The 22,108-nt window shown below is 45.5% G+C and overlaps 2 protein-coding genes across 2 annotated transcripts in view; one reads left to right on the plus strand and one right to left on the minus strand.

Annotated features, from left to right (window-relative positions):
• Positions 1–5: 5 nt before the first annotated feature.
• On the minus strand, positions 6–8,375 carry LOC128724813 (uncharacterized). The gene is made up of 4 exons (XM_053818535.1): positions 8,217–8,375; positions 8,079–8,156; positions 1,256–1,425; positions 6–1,182 (listed from the first exon to the last, which is right to left on the minus strand). The coding sequence occupies exons 1-4, from the start codon at positions 8,373–8,375 to the stop codon at positions 6–8; spliced, it is 1,584 nt and encodes a 527-aa protein (XP_053674510.1).
• A 518-nt stretch (positions 8,376–8,893) lies between these two features.
• LOC128725815 (uncharacterized transmembrane protein DDB_G0289901-like) overlaps positions 8,894–22,108 on the plus strand; it is a 29,766-nt gene continuing 16,551 nt past the window's right edge. The window contains exons 1-4 of the mRNA XM_053819587.1: positions 8,894–8,914; positions 9,431–9,581; positions 9,671–9,841; positions 10,161–10,418. Of these exons, the coding sequence (XP_053675562.1) occupies positions 8,894–8,914; positions 9,431–9,581; positions 9,671–9,841; positions 10,161–10,418 (601 nt within the window). The remainder of the gene's footprint in view (positions 8,915–9,430; positions 9,582–9,670; positions 9,842–10,160; positions 10,419–22,108) is intronic.

Raw genomic sequence — 22,108 nt, forward strand, 5'->3', positions numbered from 1 at the left:
TTGCCTCAATCCCATGTTTCATCGTAGTCTTGCAAAGCCATTCCTTCCACGACCATGCCCGGTGGTGGCTCCTCGTCGCTGTCCCATTGTACGTGCTCGTCTACGTCATATTCCGCATCATCGTCCACGCGATCTTCGTCCGAGGATTCCTCTTCCACCGGTAGCGTCAGCACGTCTTCGTCATCGATCTGATATCCCGCGTTCCTCAAACATGCTCGCAACTCCTCGATACTGGCTGGATCCGACACCATGCAGTCTAGCACGACCTGCAGTGGAATGATGAACCGATCCTGCTCCGGTGCCAGAAAGTCGTCCCCAAAATTCCGTAACCGTCGCAGCTGGTACTCGGCCGCGTGCTTGATTCGCTCGTCGCGCGACCGTTCATCCAAAGGTGCTACTGGGTATACCTCGCACGTTATCATCCAGTATTCTTCGCCGAGTGGCGGCAGGTCGTCCCCTTCGAAATTGCCGCTGTCGTTTCGTGTGCGCATATCTCGCATTTCTGCTTCAGGAATAACGAGTCCTCCAAAGGCATCCTCGTCGTCGTCATCGTCACTTAACTCTTGATCGAGTTCGTCGTTCACATCCTCGTATTCTCTCCAGCGGCCATCATTAGAGACATCGTCTGCTCCATGCAAACAATCCTCTACCATAGGCGGAGGAACGGCATCATCGGAACCATTTACTTCGGCGCTGTTCTGTGGCGGTTCCATGAAAACAACTTCGCCTATTTCCTCATCAAACATTAGCTGGGAACGTGGATTGACATCAGTATGCGGCGTGGCCGTATCTTCGGGTTGTTCACTTTGGCTCGTTTCTTGCCCGGCCTCCGCCTCCGTTACAGCCGGCTCGGGCAGACTGTGGAGAAAGTCCTGATGTACGAATACCGCCAGTTGACTCACAAATCCAATTGACTCGCGCCCGGGTGGTGGGGGACCGATACCAAAAAACTTTACGCTGTAGTTGGGGTATCGTTTGCAGATCGAACTGGCCCACTCTTCAAATTGCGCCCGTGTCCACTCGAATTTGTGATCATCGTGGCGAAACCCGTTCTCTAGTAAACCATCGAACAGCACGTTGTACTCGACGTTCGGGGTGGAGAACATCGCTACCTTCGGTTTAATGTAGCCAAACACGTTTTCCGGTACCTTTTCCAGCACTGGCTGATGCAAATGTTCTATGCTGCAATGGAGAAATGATAGAACAGTTGACGAATCTAGCGTGAGTGGATTTTAACGTTTTTTTAACTACTTACATTTCGATTCCTATCACAACGTCCGTATCCAGCAGGCACTCGTGGGGTTCGGCAATATTTCCACGCCATACTTCCACCGAGAGCGATTTGGTGCTAGGGGCCAAATAATCGGCGAGTAACGGTCGCACCAAATGTCGGCATTTCTGCAAAATGTCGTCATCAATGTCAACCTGCAAAATTGTCGTGGAAAATGCAGGGAAGTGTAATATAAAAGATATTGATGCCGACAACTGAAACTTGTTATACAACTATTACTTTTTACACTTTCGGATACCCATTTCATCATGCATCGTTAGAAAACACGTAAAGACAATATTTTTGAATATTTTTTCTTCAGTTTAATAAAATTGCTTGATAATTTACGAAAACTATTATAATAACAATAAGTGCACATCAGCACTTACGCTATCGAATTTCCTGCACGATTTACTTCAGTGTACAATTCAAATAAAATAGATGGTTCATTATAGCTATAATTTACCCTACACGCAGGATCTTTATCAGGCCTTGCCGATACCACGTGCTCAAATGAGAAAGGGGAAGAAAAGTACTAACAAAAAGTTTTACGGATGGATAAAAAAGAATACAAAATATATAGGAAACAATTCGTAGTAGCAAGAGAGTGTAGCATGAGGCTTTCAAATAATTCGCTTCACATTAAATCACAGAAATATTTAATGTTGAAATCAATCCATCAAATCAAGACGCCATTCAACAAGGCTAGTGATATTTGCGCTTTGCAGGGTAAAAGGTGTGTTTTGGGACAATCCTAATCAAGGTTACTAAAGACATGTACAATATTATTCGGAACCACTCTGAAATATGTGTGTGTGTGTGTGTGGGCGTGTACGATGTTACGCTCTACACATTCTTCTTTCTTCTACTTTAAATATCTCAAAACGTGCATCCCCCCAACACTCTCCCATAATTGATCTTCCACTGACTATTGCTCCTGGAGGATGTACCCTGGAGGAAGTATCGCGTAAGCTACCAAACTCTATACTATCCTGTTATCGATCAACTGCCTCCAGAAGGAGGATGGTTTCCGATAGACCATTGTAGTAAGCATCAGCTTGATCCGATCACTGATCGGATAGGCCGGGTTCCACCCGCTCAACCGCTGGAACACGTCCTCGAAACCAAAACGACTGAACTTAATCAACCCCGCGATCGCTTCTTCTTGTATCATGGGATGCCCGTCCGCTATCTGTACGATAGTGGTGAAGATCTGCATCACTCGCGTCGCATCTTCACACGACGGTTGGGTCTTCATGATGGACGCTATCGTGAAAATGCACGCCACGATCTGTTCGTCGAGCCCCGGTGCCAATTGGCAGGTACCGCCGGTGCTACCACCGATCGTGCCAGGACTGCCACTCCCGGATGCTGGCGCCGTTGCGCGCATCAACTCGAATTGCTTGAGGTACTCGTTGAGCAGCGGATAGATGCGCTTCTGGATGATGTGCAACCGGGCCCACTCGTAGCCGTTGCGCTTGGCCACCAGTATCAGGGAATAAGCCACGTTGCGTAGTTTGTTGGCACGGATCTTCTCTACCAGATTCACCACCAGCTCCTCGTAGGTCGGACTCATCTGCTGATAGCCGTAGGTGTTTTTCAACAACCACAACAGCTCTCGCTTTCGATACAGGCCCGCATCAGCCGATCCCATGCCGTTCTCCGCGTAATTCACGTTCATCAGAATCGTGCGAAGGGTTGCGATCATTGCGTCCGCATTGTCATAGTGCGGGCTGCCTTTCTTCGGCAGGGCAAATGGGAAGGCCCGCAGCACGTAGTACACCAGCGGGAGGCACTTGAAGCCGAAGTAATACAGGCACTTGAAGATGTACAACCTTGCACCGTAGTGGCGCTTCCAGGGAAACTCGGATGGTATGCTGTCTTCCAGCCCGATATACAGAAAAGTGAGCGCGATGAGAGCCGGCAGTGCGATCGTATCTCCCTTTAGCTTAAATAGCCTTCTGTTCAGATCACGCATGATCACCTCGTCTAGCTTTTCAATCCCGTACGCTAGATGGCGTATGACCAGGATCAGCTTTTGGTGAGTTATTGGCAGCGCCGGAGCTGGCGGTGAGCATAGTACGTTAACTGCAATATCTCCACAGGAGACAACAATATCGAGTACGGCGGTCGATATGATTCGCGTATCTTGCGTGCAGTTCAGCACAGCTGATATCGTTTCATTCACCATTTCTTCCGTCCAGTCAGGGTGCTTCAGGTAGCGTGTCAAGATCCCGGACAGTTGCTGCAGCGTTGGCTGATCTTGCTGGTTGCCCTTGCCGTTCTTTTTCAAAATCTCTATCCACCGTTTCTGATTATACCGCGCTATGAACGTATATACAGGTTCGCTACGTTGCTGGACCTTATGGCGTAGCTGCTGGTGCAGTGCTGCGTGATGCAGTGGTATCGTGCGAGGGACGAAACCACGCACTGTCTCACTGTCACAAGGAAGCGGTGGCGAAAGTGGTGAATCCAACAGGACACTCCTGGATTCCTTCGGAGCTGCGATACCGATTTCATGAGGCGGTGGAGACATCGGAGAATCCCGGACGCTAATGTCTAGATCTGCTTCAGGAGGAATTTCGATAGCCAAGTTTTTCGGGCTGGTGGGGACTTCATTCTCCACTTCGACAATTTCTCCATCTTCTAGGAGGTCATGCGGTATCTCCGCTTCATCGGAAGCATATTTTTCTTTTTCTACTGGCAATAATTTACTACTTACAGAGGAACGTTTATCATTCGAGACTATCGGCTCCTCACACCTCGTGTCTTGAGACTGAGTTTCAATATATATACTTGATTCTGGTGGAGGGCTCTCTACTGTTGGCGGATTGTCGTTGCTCACCATTTGTGGTGAATCATCGATAACTTCCGGTTCTATCCGATTGATGATCGGTACAACTGTGCTTGGAACCGATAAATTGCCTCTAGAACTTGATACCATGTCCATGCCAATCTCTTCATCTAGTTCAGAATCTCGCTCTTTTGCAACGCCTAACCGCTCCAATTGAAGACTCTCGCTTCCATCCTCGAACCGATCGGCGATAGGTGATAGCGGCAGGGACGAAGGTATGGTCAATGAGCACAACATCGCAGCTTTAATGGAAGAAAATTTTTGATCCCAATCGTCCTCAAGAAGGAACTCGGTCGTAGGTGATGTTCTACCCGTACACGATTCGTCAAGCCGTATTCGCTTCGAATTCAGAGGTAGTATGTTGGCTGATTCGTCCGATTTTCTGAGCCTAAGCTTTCGCTTGCTGATGGGTGGATTGGTCGGAGTTTTAAACTGATCCTTCACCAGCTGATTTGTTTCCTTCACCTTGATCGGTGAAACGAATGTTGCCGTTGACCTGCTGCAACTTGCTGGCTTGCTGTACATTGTAGGGGGTGTTCCTGGCCGTAACGCTAGAATAGACTGCAGTTCTAAGTCTAGCCTCTCTTCATCGTCAGTTTGTGTTTGTGGTGCGACGATTTCAGATAATTCTGCTTCTAGGGGGGCCACTGAAATTTTACTACAGCTCGGCGTAGTGTCAATATGCAAGGGAGCTGCGAAGGATTGTGGCGCTGTGCGTAATCGTACTTCTTCGATTCCTTCTTCCATCATTCGCAACTGTTGTGCTATCAGATCCTCGTCATCTTCTTTATCAGGGGATGGTTTGGATGTTGCTTGAGGTAAAGATAAAACAGCAGCACCAGTTTGCTTCTCCTCAACACTGCACTTGTTTGCGGCCGGTTCGACCCCATTCAAAGCTATGCTTTGAGCCACTGAAGAAGCAAAAAGAGTATACGCAATTAGTTTTAATGCGCGTGATGCAAGATGAAAGCTAGATCTACAAATTTCATACACTTACCAACTATTCTCGATGCATCCAATGCCATTTTTCCGTTTACTTCAATCGACTGCGTAGTCTGCGTCGACTCTGGATTAATTACGATCGAAGAAGCTATTTGGCTATTCTTAATGTCTTTGGTTTGCGAGGATCTGGTTATATGGGCTGGTGGGAATGGTTTTTCAACATCCCTCGCTTGCGTACCATTCCCAATACCAGTCTTTTCTCCCACGATACTGCAATCCATTTCAGGCGAAACATAATCGGTTCTATGGCGAGGAGATCTGACTTCCAGCTGCCTCGTGGTGCTGTCTACCGGGAAAATGGACGATCCCTTTTCCTTCCCGTAACTCGCGGCGGCCACGACCGTCGCACGCACGTTAGAAAACATTTCCCTCATCAAATCAGATTCGCGTCGTCCGTCCGCTTCGATCATGTCGCGAATGGTTGCGAGTTGTTCGTTTAGCATGTTGTAGCACTGGCCATCGAACCTGCGCCCGCTGCCCGTTAGCATAAAAATGGTTTCTCCAAGCAGCGACCAGATCATAGAGAGACGCGGGTGGATGTTTTCAAACGTATCATTCCCATCAAAGCTGAAGCCCGACGTCGTGAGTTCTTCTTTTTTGATCTGCTCGTAAAGCTGTTCTGCCACTGAAGAGTACTGCTGTTGGAATGGACTCCATCCGTCAGGTACGCGATAATCTATGCGTTTGCGGATATTCTTTAAGCTTGTAATTGTACCGCAGGATACGAGCGTCGGCTTTTCAATTGCCTCAGGGCTAGGAACAACGGGAGGATCAGTCTGGATACCGACCGTCTCGTACATTGGCAGTATTTCCGTGATTGGGGTAAGCAGCAGTGGTGGTAGCGGGACGCACTCGCGCAGGATCTCATCCACCGACTTGTGCGTTACTTCCGGAAAGTTAACCCCAACGTCAACGTGTTTTATGAATACTGACGTACATGTGGCTCTAGTGATTGTGGACGTGGTGTGCATGGTACCCTTGTCGCAGAAAATTTTCTCCATCGTGGTCTGCTTGGTGTAGAGCGATAATTCGGAGGCATCTAGCGGATCAGTTCCAAAATGCCTAAGATCTGGTCGTAACGCTTCCTCCGTATTGATAGCAAACGTCCGCATTTCGGGTGGTGTCGTTTGGCTGCTCTGATCGCTCGTTGTAACTGGCTTGGATAATCTATTCTTTCGCCTGCTTCGATGAGTGGGCGCTTGATGAATAAACGCTTTCACATCATCCGGAAGTTTAAGGACGTCCAACGTCGCCAAATGTTGCTTAAGATCACGCCTCTTGCTGGTTGGCTCATCCGATAGGGAAAAATAGCGTATCACATCGGTGAGAAGCGTCTGATAGCGTTTCTCGTTTTCCTCGTGACCTCGGTCGTTTTCCGCAAGTCGCTCCATCAATATCAGGTCGGCATTGATTTTGTCGCTGTCCGCTTCCAGACATCGTTCTTCGAGTTCTTTGCACTGGCTCACATACTTCGCTAACTGGGCTTCCGCTCGAGCCGCTTTCGCCATTTCAGCCTCGTACAGATTCTTAATCTGAAGCGCCGACTCGCGCAGCGATGATATCTTTTCTCGCAGCTGATCATTTTCTTCCTTTTGCTGCTTATTTTGTCGTACCAGCTTGTCCGTGTTTGCTAGGCTGCTGGCAATCACGTTCAAGTCGAACGCGTTCATATTATCATCCGTGATGGCGCTATAAATAAAGTCCTCCTCACTCATGATGCGATCAACATTAGCCAGAGCTTTGTGGAATAGATTGCACTACCGAGTATACTATTCGTGGTTTCTTCTTCAGAGAGGCGGTACACAGGATCGCATTCGTGGTTTTGCAACGTACGAGCTTTAAATATCCTTAGAATTTTGATGCTGGGCAAGTAAGGACCGATAGCGGATGCTTCTTTGAGGGAAGACAAACAAATCCAGAAGAGAGTATTCCAATGCCGGCAAACCGGAACACAGTGAGTAAGAGCATTGATGTTATTTACATTAAAATGCCGGGTGCTGCTTGCTTCGACAAAGCAGACATGCGGGTTTTTTTCTTATCAATCAAAAGTGTCGACGTCCTTGCGTTTTAGCACACGGCGGCTTTTCAAAAATCACACACATTCACAATAGTCGGTATTTCACATGCGTACGCACGAGGATGAACAGGAAGAGTGCAATGGTAGGGCGCGGAAACTGACGTGCAGAAGAGGGGTATTCCTCTAGATTCACACGCTTCTTTCGTTTTACACACTCCTCTTTCGCGTATACGAAACGCTCGTAAAAGGAGGATCGTGTTTTGATATAGCCAATCCCAGGAGGAGGCTATCTTCCCACACAATCACTTTGATAAGTTGTTTTGTTCAACACCGCCATTCCAAAAATTATATATTTCAGTGAAAGCTACCAAAGAGCCAAAAACCTCGCTCAGCGCACTTTACATGTTTTGACAGAACGGGAAAAACGTCAAGCTGACTTATTTCCCTCAGGGAACGGTATTCCGCAAAAACTTCAATACTTTTGGGCGCGCTCGCTACAGATGACAAAATAGTAAATTTTCAAGAACATTTTTAAGTAAGAACAGCTTTGTAACAAGAATGTAATTCCCATGAAAATGCAGCAATCGTCAGCATCATCTTTTTTTATTTTCGAAGAAATGATGGGACAGCGTTATTACACCTAGTTATCCCATAAAATAGTGTATTCATATATTATTTTATGATTAACGTATGTCAACTCATCACTTTCTATACATACTACTCATTTTAAATTTATAAAACATATAATTTACGACACATATGATACACGGCAATACACAGTTTGGTTTTTAATTGACGTGCAGGAGTATTTTTAGCAATACCGTCATTTTGCTCAGAACACATTTAAAAGGGTTTATGGAGTATTGATATAACCTTTTATACAATAAAATACCATGCACGAAAATATGAAAAATTTACATTTAAACAGTAAATACCTCTAATATCGTTTCAGCTGCCGGCAGTGAGCGTAACAATCGAAAGAACTTCATCTCAGCACATCCAAACTCTACAATCTAAAAAGAACCCCGAAACAATAACATGCTTGTGTTTTTTTTTCAGCCATCGTATATTACCTTTTTGAAAGATTCTTTCCAGAAATCGAGCTCCAACAGCCGCAATACAGCGCAATATCGTTGTTCATAAACAGGCGGATCGAAACGTATGTTTTTTGCTTCATCGTAGTAGCAACTGTTAGGAAAGACTGCCGAGGGATTCAAGGTTATGTGTTCCATATCGATATCCAAAGTTTATTTGCCATTTACACTCGAAACGTAAGGGATTTAAAGTTTCCTTATTTATGTTCAACTGTGAAATTTTACTGGTGATGGAATATGAACGTAAACAAAACACTTCAGCTTTTCCGCGCAGTTTCCCGGAATAGTCATATCAATTTGACAGTATCAACTCAATGTCAACACATGCTAGCAGATTTACTTTGATTTTCATTATAAATGATTAGTAACGCCATTTGTTTGTTCTGTCTAAAATATTTAAAAATTGAAATATGAATATGGCATTAAGCTCTTTACAGTAGAAAAAATATAAGACGGATAATTTGATAAACAAAGTAACAAATCTTGACAACTAAACGCAGTTTTCGGAAGACAGTGACAGAAGAAGGTAAACATCGCATTAGATGCGTGAGCGTGAAAGAACAAGCTAACCTTAATTTGAACAACACTCACAGCATCGCGAGAAATAATCTGGAGCGCAAAACCAAGAAGAAGAAGAAAGCATTTGTCACTTTGAAATGAGCAACTTCCAAAAGAAAGTGAGTTTTTATTCGATATTTTTAACATGTTACCCCACTTTTATCTTGACAACAATAGGTTTTAAACGTACACGAATAATGTCGCTACATTCTTCCTGTGATAGAAATTTACGCCTGACGGGTATTGTTGTGTAAATTACGTTACAATGTGCGTCGTGCGGAACAAGAGTCGTTCGCTTGGTGGTTACATTGGTATCGAACGACGCATTTTACCGGGAATGTCAATAAGTTTCGTATTTTGGGATTTGTGTACACTTTTGTTGTTGTTCAACATTCGTGCATGCGAACGCGGTAAATGATAATGTGGTAGGGATGTTGGGATACGAAGTTTTGGAACATCCGGAACCAACTTCCGACAGCGAACGAGTCGTAACTTCCATCCTAGATTGGTTTGTTTATATCGATCCGCACCATGCTCGGCACACTTTCCAATTAGTCCGAAGCATTACCGGCATTGTTTTGGATTCTTTGATGCTTGCTTTCACTTTATCTAACTATTCTACTTTCTTGTTTCAGGATGTAAGCGGCATGCCTTCATCATCGAGACCACGAGGAATGTCTGGTGCTGGATCAGGAGGATCCGGCCGACCAGCTGTTACGACGCCAATGTCCGAGCGTCAGCAAATGGCCCTGCTGATGCAAATGACTTCTGGCAGCAATGATGCAGGTAGCATTAATGTTTTATTTCTGTCCACATCTATCTATTATGGAGTACATTCATCAATATTACTTATTTATGCAAACCATTTGTTTTAGAAATGAGCCCTGGAGGGGGGAGTTCGAGTTCAGCACATTCTCGATCGTCTCGCGATCGAATCAACGAACGAGGTGAAACGGCTCTTCACATAGCTTCGAAAAAGGGAGATCAAGATTCAGTGAAGAAATTACTCGAACAAGGGGCCAACCCTAATGTGACTGATTTTGCTGGTAAGTAATTTGTGTTTACATAAGAATTGTCCGACAAGAGTGTTTAACTCCTCACTATTAAAGTAATCTTCATGAGTAGTTTTATAGCCCGTTCATCATACTATTATATTACAAAAGATACCATTGTAGTTTATTTAGTTACGATATTACTAGATTTTAAAGTAAAGAGAAATCTTCTATCTTGAAATGGTGTAGTCAATTCTGTTAAGCACCATATGCGTGAAATTATATTTATATAAGTTCTTTATACTGGTTTTCATTCATTTGCTTTTCTTGTACATTATTCTAATTCTATATTTTTATACCGGTCTTCTTTCAGGCTGGACCCCTCTTCATGAGGCATGTAATCATGGCCATTACAATGTTGCACTAGCCCTAGTTAAGGCAGGAGCTAACATAAATGCCACCGGCTTGGAAAACGATACTCCACTACACGATGCTGCTATCACTGGGCAGCTGAAATTGGTGAAAATGCTCGTCGAGCGAGGTGCTGACCCGTCCTTCAAAAACCAGAAAGGTAAAACTCCCTGCGATGTTGCAGCCCCGGCCGTCTACAATTATCTGACGCAAGCGAAAGGTAGGTGGAATTTAACAAAATAACACAATATAAAACAAAATCAAATGGACAGAAGAGGAGCCGTTCACTCTTTCGCATTTAGAGATGTAATGTCTCTTAAGACTTACAACTTCATCAAGCTATTTAGTCAGACATCTTTATATTTTAAGGCGTCCATGCATTTTATCGCCATAACACATATATATCTATTTAATTGTCTATATTTCTATAAATATTTCTATTTATATATATTTATCCACATGCTTCATTACAACTAGCCTGCCTTAAGGGATTTTTCTTCTTAATTGATTCGACAATCGGTGTCGGTCAAGACCCACCTTGGCTATGCTTAGCCAAGACTTTCATGGCTTGGAATTACTCGTAGCTGGATAGTCAGTCTTGTCTTCTAGGGAGTGGGTGGGGGGGGGGGGGAGGGAGGGGCGAGATTTGATCCCCTGTCGCACGCTAACGCTTCGATTTCTCCATTCAAAACACCTTTGGCGACGGCTGAAACTGGAATTATATAAAACATTTATCTGTATTCATATACACCTCTGCGATATGAACTTTGTCCAAATCTGATGAACCTCTCTTAGCAGCGTTCGAGAGGAAGATGTTCAGAAGGATCTTTGACCCCCTATGAGCACTGGTGGGCTGGTCATGACATTAGAAAGCTCTTTTAGGATGTCCACATTGACAGAGTAGTAGGCCCAAACTAAGATAGAGTGATGGTGGAATGCATCTACCAAAAAGACTGCTAAACGGTTATAGCACCTGATAAGTAAACAACACAAATTTATAGTGGATTAACCCTTAGCTTTCGATTCTATTCGCAGACTGTATTATTTCAATGTTTAAAATCAGCGATATGATTCGTTGAAATTTCGTTGAATTCAATTGACGAAAATTCTCGCATAGCATGCTCTCTGATCTGCCTCTTACTGTTCGTTGTTAATGTCATCTTGTCAATTATCTTTTCGCTGAACCGAAAAATTGCAATACGCGTCAAACGCTGATTTAAAATTACGCGCGTCGTCAGGCATGGGCCGCTCATGGTCGTCAGTGGGAAATAATAATTGAAACATTCAATTAGTGTAGGCTCCGTCGCTTGAAATTTGTGATTTCATCTCTTATTCTGCTGTGGCGCCGTAAATTGTGCTTGCCTGATTTGTAAGACATATCTGGCGTCATTCTCATCAAGCTTCGGTCAACCAACGCTTCAACATCGAATTTTCAATTTTTCACTGTGCACATGTTTTTCATATTCGATGTCGTTCCTTGTTATTTGACATCTTTAAAACGTTTGGGGAATAAAATTGTCTGCTTATATCGCTCGTAATCCAGCCGAGCAGGCCCGGGATAAGGCCAGTAATGGGAGGAAATGCCTATTGATTTTTCAAAATGAGTCTGTTCCTGAGAAACAGTTATGCTTTTTCAAGCAATGCTGTGGCGTGGTGCAACACTTTCACAAGAAAGGACTCACTGACTTGACGAGACTCACTGGTAGAGTGATTTTTTTTCGTATGAAAAATATATCTCAGTTTTTTCTAGAGCGAAATAACAGTTGATATCTTCCTCGGTGTTGGGATTACTAATACGACTATGTCACGTGCTCAAACAACTATTCATATTGATGTCGTTCTCTCGATACTCCTTGCATATTAATTTGGTGGTGCGTGAATCAACATTTACGCATTGTTCTTTCACCTTTGAGTAATTGATTTGCCTACCTAACAATAAATCAATCTCTTCTTCCCGCACGCCTTTAAAGTACAAAAACAGATTGTTCATTGTACGTTTTTGAATATTTTTCATAACTTGCTCACCCATGTGTCCGGTGTGATCGCGACAAGTGCACGTGTACGATGGGACCACCGACAATGTGTTCATTTTCATTCCACACTCAACGCGACGCCCATGAATCGATCGAGTGAGTAGTGACCATCGTTCGCAAGAGGCGAAAGGCGAGTCCACGTACATGAAAAAGCAGTACAGGCGGTAGAACAAAATGTGATAATTTTTGTACTTTTCATTTTGTTCGAGTTGCCCCGCTACAACGCTCCATACCCGGCGATTTCATCGGTTCATCCTTAATGCCTACATATCTGGATAATTCGAGCTTACGAGCAGAACCGCGCCTCTAGTGCAGGGAAGAAAAAAAACACACCCTAGGCGATAATTAAGTCTAATTGAAATGATGCACGCACATGCTTACAACCACATACACGCGCGCATACTCCAACCAAGTCCGAAGGGACTCTCCAAACTTCTCCCACCACCCAGTAAGTGGCACAGTTGCCATGAGAGCAGCCGTCATCGTTTGCCTCCCGTTCAGTTCAGGAAGACATCACCAAAAGCCACGCATCGAGCGCGTAACAGCAGACGAAATGTGAAGCGGTACACCGCGCTGTTGTCCATCCTTGCCCCCCACCCGTCATTCTGTGAAATAATTCCAGATTTTCCCATTCCGTTCGTCCGCGTCTTTTTCCCGGCCGTCCGCCCGGGCGTTGCGAAACCCACCGGGCATGAATAATTTAAATGACTCAATGTAAAGGTTATCGGCAAAGATTAATGGGCGCGAGAAGCGGGGCGTCCAACTTTGCTGCCTTCGCTGGAGTCCCCCCATCAATTTCTCCCGTCGTTGCGTCCACTCGTTTCCGCACACATTTTTCTCAGTTTCTTTGGTGGGTTTTCTGGGTGAAGATGGGTTCTTTTCTCCCTTATGATCTGATCGAACTTTTGCTCGCAATCCGCAATTCATCGCAATTCGTCGGGTGCTAAGATGAATTAATGTCTAACGTGGTTGTCGCGTTTTCGGTGGCGCCCGGGTTCCTAGGTAGATCGATTTTCATTTGCCATGACGACCTCTGCTTAGTAGCAGTACTAATCAAATTAGTGTTGTGTGAGTTGGCATCGAATTTTTTCTTCCGACTTGCCATTTTAATTCGATGAAATTTGACCTTTTTTGCGGGGTTCCATCATTGGCTTTTGCAAAATGTGTTCAATTTATTCCTCGTTGCGCTGGAATTTGTGTCCTTAGGGATGATGGAATACAGTGAAATGTATTTCTTCATTTTAGAGATGCAGCACACGTTGATACTTCCTCTGTACAGATGAGGTTCATTTTTCATCGGACATTCGTTTTTCGACATTTTGCAGTAAATTGTGAAAACATCGATGAACCGTGTCGCATTTTTCCTAGCTCTTGCATGATCGCCAACGAAGGATGAAGCATCGTTCACGCCAAGGTTGATCACCTTAGGGGTGGTTGATCATCCGTTCATCTCACTCGCCAGGGAATGAACTCGGAGCTCCGTTTTCAGATGAGATCGTTTTGCCGACTACCCCCAGCTTCGATGGTTCATTTTCTTCCGTTTCATTTCGCCTCCAAACCCGCTACGATCGTCAAGATAATATTTTGCCCATGCTTTACGGACGCTATTGCGTACGTCTGTTAAAGAACTGCGACATTTGCGCTCTGCTCTTCTGCTCGTCAACGACGCAACGACTTATGCCAATGGTTTGAAAGGAAAGACAGATAGAGAGAGAGAGAGAGAAAGAGAAGTACCACCCATGGGGAGATGCATTTAATATCTGCATTGCACTCGGTTGTTGCTGTTGCCACTGTTGTTGCATTGAGCGACCGCGACCATACTCGCTTCCCCCAGAGGTTGGGCTATTCTGTCCGTCGCCTAGTCGCCTGGAAGAAGGAACGGCATTACATGAAGCGAGCGAAAGAGGTGGAGAATGCATATCATTTGCATGCGGCAAATCGTGCATGAAGAAAATGTAATCCCCTGCCTGCCTGCCTTATCCAGACGGACCCAGGGGCTTCCTGCCTTCTGCTAGGTGATAGGTTGCCTCTCCTACCTTGTCTACCATCGGCTGGAGTCGACCTTTGGGGTTTAGTCCATTTTTATTTTATCATTAAATTTACATGTGGCATTCCCTCGCGTTGTCCCTTTCCCTAGAACGAGTGATGGGTGTGGGCCGTAGTAAATCACAATCTGTTGGCGGCACGTTCTCTGGAGGTAGGGATAAGGATTGGACCGCGTGGGGATGAACGCCGCAGCGCATGTACTCTGGTGCATTCCAGTTTGCATGTGATAAATTAACTTGTGTTTTTTTTTTCTTCTTTTGGTCTGTGATCGAGTGTTTCAAGGGTATTGCTTTTTAAAGTAACAGGCGCACTCGCATCCGCGGAGGTGTTGTACAGACTCTTACCCCTTTGGTTTCAGGACGCGTTTAACAGCTATGGCATTTAATAATGAAAAACACCGATAATCAATATGCTGCCCCGTTCTTTATGGATTTGAAGACTAGTCGGTTGCTTGTTAAGGTCGGTGCTCGTCTTATGCCAGACGATTGCTGTTTTTTTTTCTGAGGAAAATGAATAATGAATTAAGGATTTGTCGCGAATGATCCTAGCTATGCTTCGCTTAGCACACTGACAGGATACTGTTTTTTTTAAGGCATGGTCTGCTGACCGTTCGTGATGCTATGCCAGAGGTATAAAAGGCAACGAAGAACCCACTTTTGCCTTCATGTATCGCGTGAAACTAATAATGAAACAAATCCTTGTTATAACGAAGGTTAGGTAGTGCTCTTTCGTTGGAACATTTCAACCATGGGCTAGCTTCTTCGTCGAATGTCAATCGGTAAAATGATCGGTTCCATCACATCCGCTCGCTATTCGTTCTCCCCCATTCGAATGTTGCCTGTGGCTTCGGTTGTTTATGCTGCTGTGGATTGATGGGTGGGTGAAACAGGCTGCTAAATTTAGTTAGCATTCGCATGGTTTTCCCTTCAAAGCTTTGCGATAAATTTCCACTCTGGACATCCCGCTGGGAGGCGGTACGTTTCCTCGACAGGAAGTAGAATAAAGACAAATGACCGAGGGTGAGAAAGCGAACGAGAGAGCTGTGTGTTGCGAAGAAGCAGCGTGGTGGGGTGTGGACCAGATTTTTCATTCCGTTTCCCATTAGCAGCATCACACTTGGTGTGGTTCGTTAATGGAATGGTATTTGGTTTTAAACCAAAAATCTCAACCGTTCTTGTTTGGAATTATGAGAAATATGAAGGTCAGAAAATCAGAAATACTTAAATTGGGATTTACTTTAAGAGTTCGGAAGATCACTTGCGCTTTGGTGTCACTGGGTGGGGGTGATTGGATAAAAAATGATGCCACCCCAATCAACCGGACGTGAAGAAGGGTGGTGTGATACGTTTCGGGTTCAGACGCTTCTCTTGTAATCCACGGGTGCTAATCAAATAATTTAACAAACGCGGACACACGGGTCTTGTTCGATGCGGGTGAGATGGGCAGATGAGTTGAATTCACCCTTCGGTAGGGGTAAGTGGGTGGAAAATTCCCCCCCCTCTCTCTCTCTTTCTCTCTCGCCATCTCTGGTCCTTTTTCTCTTTCTGCAGACCTGCTTTCTGTCTCTTTCGTTGTGGTGAATATAATTGCGCGTGGATGAACGGATGAATGGAGGTTTTTTTTTGTTCTCGCGTTGTCGATGTTTTTGGACCAATAAAAGCTAAAAAGCGCGAAAGTAAAAGTAAGCTATAGCACCGTTTCTCTTGCCGGCTTGCTTTTTTGAAGTGTAGAGAAAGAGCGTAGGAAACAGAGAGAAAGAAAGAGAGTGAACAACTACAAGAGCGCGTGGTGAATAGAGAATGAATGAACTCGGCCAATCGAATCCCCCTCGAGCCGGAGAGTTATCTCGATTGGTGTGCTCGTTTTCGATCGAAACTAATCGATCTATTTTGCGTTCATTCGTTTCTCATTCGCTTGCCTTGTCTTAATGTAGTGATTAATTTTTGTTTCGTTAAATTTTTGTTTAATAGCCCTTTGCAATCATCGAATATGCGTGACTTTGAAACAAACAATGGCGAAACACCTGTTAGTGTGGTACGACTCAAGCATCGAATTGCATGCAATTCCACCAATGCAATGGTATCGTAGAACTGCATAGATGATAATTTTATCCTTTGGAGGTGCACTAGTAAAATATCATCTTAATATACTTTTTGGTCAAAATCATTAGCGTTTCATCAATTAATCAAGGCGAACGTTAATTTATTGATGATGTATATATTTTTAAATATAATATAAGTTGTAGGATTATGTTGAAAAACTCATACCTTTTCAATAGGATGAAAAATGTATCTTAGTGTATGCTTTTTATCATTTTATTCCCCCCTCTAATACCTGACAGCAAATATGCTCATACATTGTCCAATGGACCGCGATATCATCGGGGTGCTAAACGTGCCAACACTGGGCTGCATTCACCACACCGTTTCGTAGGCCACCCTTTTTTTCTCACCACCAGACGTGTTGTGCCTTTTAAATCCACTCGAACCGACACCGCGGAATTCATTCGACAACTGTACGCGCCACGGTACGCAACTGTCCGCACGTCCTTAGTTTCGCGTTCGCGGCTTTAGCTTTCTCGCGCATTCACGCGCGTATCGTCGTCGGTCTTCTCTGTGTACAAATCGTCACCATCTCTCGCTCTCTCTCTCTCTCTCTCTGTCTCTCATACGTTCTCTCGTAGCTTCTCTCTACGGTGTCGGTGTCATACTCGTTCTCGTTCGCTCGCACAAACCGCCGTACGGTCGGCTGGATACCCTTACTCTGTGTGTTTCAGTTCGCGAGTGAAGCCGGCTTCATCTCACAAGCTCGCGGGTCGCTCTGCTCCTTGCGGCATTCCTCGCGCGTGCACCACGGCGTTCCGCTTTTGCTGCTGTGGCCCGTTTTCCGTTTCACTTCCGGGCGGCCGCGCACCAGATTCAATTTCAACGCCGCGTTTCGTCGACGTTTGCTTCCGTCGCGCTTGTTTCGCTTAGCGCATTGGTGCGTTTGTTATATATATTTTTTTGGGTTTTGCTTTTGTTACGTCCACTGACGGCAGCGTTCATCGCGTTGAGGAGCATGTGATATGTCATTATCGTTTGCCATCAGTGGGACAAGGATCCTCAGCCACCGTACGCTTGTGCTTGTGCGCTGATCCGAAGATCACCAGCGTCATTTGCAGTTTGCGTGTGGAGTGTGTGTACGTGCGTGCGTGTGCATCGGTGTGCAATGCAAACCCCCTCGGGTGGAGGAGGCACCTTGTTATCGTCACGTCAACGGCGCACGTCCTTTTTGTTTTCCCCGAACGTGTGTCCAGCTCGCAAAAATAAGCTTCAGGATACGGCGGCGAGCCTGCTGAACGTGTGGATCAGTTCCTAGTGCGCGAGTGTTGTGCATGAGTTGGGAAAGAAACCAAGCATTCGGAACAAGTGTGTGGCTTTTTTTGTTGTTTCCCCTCTTTCGCTCTACCATCGTTGTTGATGTTGTTTGTTCTCGTTGCTTTATTATGTGTAGCATCGTTTTTTTTATGCGCTACCATGCGGTGTGTCTCGTATGGGCACTTCTTTCCAGTTTTTCCGCTCAATTTTTATCTTTCTCTTCCTCTCTCTTTTTCTCACCCATTTCCGTGCGTTCCATTTCCTACATACCAACCAGCAACACCAGCCCGGCTAACGGTTGGGTCTCATCTTTAGTTCAGCTGGCGTTTGGTGGCACGAAACGAAGGGACTCGAGTGGGTGGTAATGGGAGACTGCGAAGGGCTCTACGCGAGTAGGGAATGGTTCATTCACCTAAAACGAAGAACCACAACAGAACGGATAAAGAGTAGAGAATTGCTGCTCGTGGTCTTCCCGCCCTCTCTCCGACCCCAGTTTAGCTCAATCAATGAACACCACCGGAAAGAGGGTTGAATTGAAACTGTATCTTTTATGGTGGGAAATTGTTTCCGAAACACCACAATACGAGCATTTTGTTGTCGTTAAAAATCCGCCGCATTTCTTCGTGTATGCTATAGTCACATTTATAGGGGTTATCTTTCCATCGACGTTTTCTCGTGTGATCAGTTCCACAACAGCACACAACACGCGCATTTCCATGAGATGTAAAATGTTTCCTCCGTCCTGCACAGGTCCGTGTCGTAACAACGGCTAGCGACGGACGTGTGAAATATATGCATGTAATAGGTTCACAAAGCTGCGAAACAGAGCGAACGAGAGATCAACCGGAGAAAGAGAGAGAGAGAGAGAGAGAGAGAGAGAGAGAGCGTGATTTTTGCAATTCGCGAATAATGGCGCTATGCAGCCGTATCCACTTGGTAGCGTAATAATTCATCCAGAAGTTGCCTCTTTGACGGGGTTTTTTTTTCGTGTGGTCGCAAATGGGAAGAGCGCGCAATAGGAAACGGGCCCCCGCCGTCGGAAGAGGAAAAGCTTTTGCAAGAAGACACATCTATCACATGCATGCTCTCTCTCTCTCTCTCTCTCTCTCTCTCTCTCTCTCTCTCTCTCCTCCCCTCCCACCAACCAATATGCCCCCGGGGAGAGGTGGCATCTTTCTATTTCGGCCCTGGATGACATTAAAAGTGTTGATTTCGTTAAAGTTTTGCTCATTAAGCGCGCCTTTGCATGTATTCTTGGCTGTGTTTTGGTGGGGGGTTTTCTTCATTGAAATTAAACCAAAAAAAAAGGCAGCAAGAGCATAACGACCGGTTACCGTTTCGGGGATGATCCCTACTTCATTCCGCGAGCGAGCGATTTAATCTAAACACCTATCGAATTGTTTTTCCTGCCATTCCGGGAGTGAGAGCAGAGTTTTTCCGCCGTTCTCTCACTCACGCGCCCTGTTGTTCTCGCACCTTTTGAGAACAGCCTTTCACACCCACCCACCCACCCACTCCCTGTTTTTGGGAAGGGGGTGCTAATTCACCCCCTCTCGGGCCTAATGAGACAGACCCGCTTACTACTTACGCGGGCAGGGTGGCTACGTTTACTACGCTGACAGGCGAGCTGCGAGAGCGAAACGGCACGATCCAAATGTCATTCGGCTTTTGTCATGCAACGTCTCGCGCCCCAACAGGGGGATGCTCTATTGTGTTACGAGGGTGGCTTTCGGATGCTCTACCACTACTGGTGTACGCTGCTGCTTGCCCGCACACGACCACTACCATTTATTGTTGTGGCATCACCAGCTGAGGCTGGTCGCAAGAAGTTGCTGGCTAAGAAAGGTGCCAGCTACTCGAGCGTGCGTGCGTGCGTGTGTGGTGTAGGTTAGTAGCTCACCCCCTTTTGGCAGAGAGGAGGGCGCGTTCTAAGGGTGGGTTTTTTTTCTCTCTTGTTGTTGTTGTTGTCTCTCGGTGAACAAGCGAAGTGGGAAAGGTTGGTGGAACTACCCTACCTCGCGCGAACCGGAACCGGTGGGAGAGGATTTCGAGGAGAAAAAATAAGGAAAAAGAGCTGAACATCACTTGCGGCGCGCGCTTAGCTTCTTCCTTAGCTTGTTCTCATCGCTTTGGCTGGTGGTGTTCCAAGTCTTGCTACCAAGCGGGCCTTGTGCTTATATATGGAGTGTGAATCACTGTTTCGTTGGTTAAAATTTGCACGATACCCGTACGTGCCCGGTTGCGGTCTTATTATCCTTCTTCACGTCGGGTTCGTGTTGTGCGAGCGATTTTGAAAATCCTTTTCGACGAATTTTTGCTACGTTTTATGGTTATGACAAATTTGATAAAATATTGTTGGTTAGCGCACACAGAGTTATCAAACCCATTGAAAAATTGCGTCCGTGCGTGCGTGCGTGCGTGCGTAGCTACCTGAGGAAGAGACTACGGAGTCGGGCTCATTTTCCGATAGCAATAAAAACGAACGCAATTTCCGTGGAAGTGAAGGATCATACGAAAGAAAGAAAACATCCGCCACCAGTGTGCGTGAGAGAGAAAGAGAGAGCGAGAGCGGCAATTTTTGTTTACACCACGCATTTTCACTCTCCGAGAGAGCGTTCGCCGTTCATTCATTTTGTTTTTCATCTCTCATCTGCTCCAAATCTCACCCTCTTCGCCCCCACGTCCCCTCTCAGATCAACCCTTATTCACTTCCTATCTATTGCCGTCTCGCTCGTGCTATTTCTCTCCCGTTCTGTGTGTATGTTGTGCGTTAGTGAGCGGAAATAAAACCCCGTACACAGCTGCTGCTGATGAGCGCTTGTGTGTGTGTGTGTGTGGAGGGGTTGTTTTTTTTTCCCTCCTTTTGTTTCAAATGTCACCTCGCAATGGCTCTCTCTCTCTGTGTCTCTTATCCGATAAACCCACCACACCAATCGTACGCATCTTCTCGTACCCCACACAAAATCACCACTTTATTTTAACGTGATGATGAATGAGTATGAAGTCCCCGCCACCAGTGCCACTGGCTCTGCGATCGTCTCGACTTAGGGGTTGATTCAACCGGCCAGTACTCACCCCTTTTATACTAGAGAGAGCGAGAGAGCGAAAGAGCGAGAAAGCGAAACAGTCTGTGAGCGAGAAGCCGGTGCAGGATGTACTAAGCTCACTGATGTGTATGAGTAAGTGTATGTGAGAGAGAGAGAACCATGAATATAGGGGTTGATGGGGGTTGTTCGTTTATCATTCTCGAATTCGACACCCCCCCACCCACCTGCCACCCCCTTTTGTACCACTAACGATCGTGTGAGTGCGAGTAAGAAAGAAACGTCGGCGAGAAGAGAGAGAGTGAGGGTGTTATTGTTAGCAGATTGTGTCAAGATCAAATCCTCCCTCGGCGCCCACGATTTGGCTTGAATTGCCCGTGATTAGAAGATGGAAGGGAAATGGTACCTCGTTCCTGCTTAGATGAAGTGCAAATTGGAACGTTTTCACTCCAATGGGAATGAATTTGCAAGCCGTTTGTGTTTTTGGTTTTGCAATGGATTAGCGTGGTTGATATGTGGCTTATTAACAAACGATGAAGGAGAAGTTTTGCAGTAGAATGTTTAACCCACTCGAGTGGCGGGATAAAAGGTTGATAAGGGGTAGCTTATTCCTTTACTACTGCTTCGTGGAAGTTTCACTATTTTTATCTATTTTTTAATCAACTAGTAAATTTTTCGTGTTTTTTCGTGTTTTTTCGTAGTTTGCACAAATTCTTCAACTACTTGTGAGTACTTTTGAGTCGTTAATGATTCGCGCCGCCAGCAATAATCCCTCCCAGATGCCTCAGTGAACGCCAACCAGTGGAACTACTTGGTTGGTAAAAAAGGCACGATTGAAAGTTTTACACCGCTTTATCACGCTTTGTTTGCGATAACACGAATCCGGAAATCCAGTGAGAAAACAAACACCAAAACGGCGCGTGTTTGCAGGCAAAGTTGGTGCCGATTTCAAAAACAAACCATATCCCATTTCGCATCAAAGGAATATCCCCTGGGGAGACCTCTCGTTAGAAATGACGTGCTTGTCTTTATCGTTTAATTCTACGAAGCACATCTATGCTGTTGCAGCAGCTAAACAACACGCGCACTAACATGACCGGGACAACAGCATATGGTTCACCGAAGGGTACTTTCCCACCGATCATTTTCCATCAACCATGAGGGCCAGGTACGACCTTAAAACATTGAGCAAAACCAGCTGAGCAAATAGCGCACCCAGGACGCTTGGAAAAGGGTACAGAAGGCCAAAATGTGGCTTCGGTGGTGTGGTTCTGGTGATGCTAAGTATAACTCCACCATTTTCCGCCAACACAGTTGTTGCTCTTTCTCTCTACCTCGCTTTCTCTCTCTCTCTCTCTCTCTCGCTTGAAATAATAAATTGATCTGATCGTAGATATGAAAGTTGAAGCACACTTTGTGCCTCTGTCA

Source organism: Anopheles nili, chromosome 3, assembly GCF_943737925.1.
Source record: "Anopheles nili chromosome 3, idAnoNiliSN_F5_01, whole genome shotgun sequence".
Classification (NCBI taxonomy): domain Eukaryota; kingdom Metazoa; phylum Arthropoda; class Insecta; order Diptera; family Culicidae; genus Anopheles; species Anopheles nili.

Bases quoted from the DNA above. Each gene is read 5' to 3' on its own strand.
- LOC128724813 (XM_053818535.1), bottom strand. From the start codon at position 8,375: ATGGAACACATAACCTTGAATCCCTCGGCAGTCTTTCCTAACAGTTGC. The intron at 8,157-8,216 runs GTAATATACGAT...GGTTCTTTTTAG, and splicing joins GGAAAGAATCTTTCAAAAAG to ATTGTAGAGTTTGGATGTGC. The intron at 1,426-8,078 runs GTATTTACTGTT...ACAATTTTGCAG, and splicing joins CAGCTGAAACGATATTAGAG to GTTGACATTGATGACGACAT.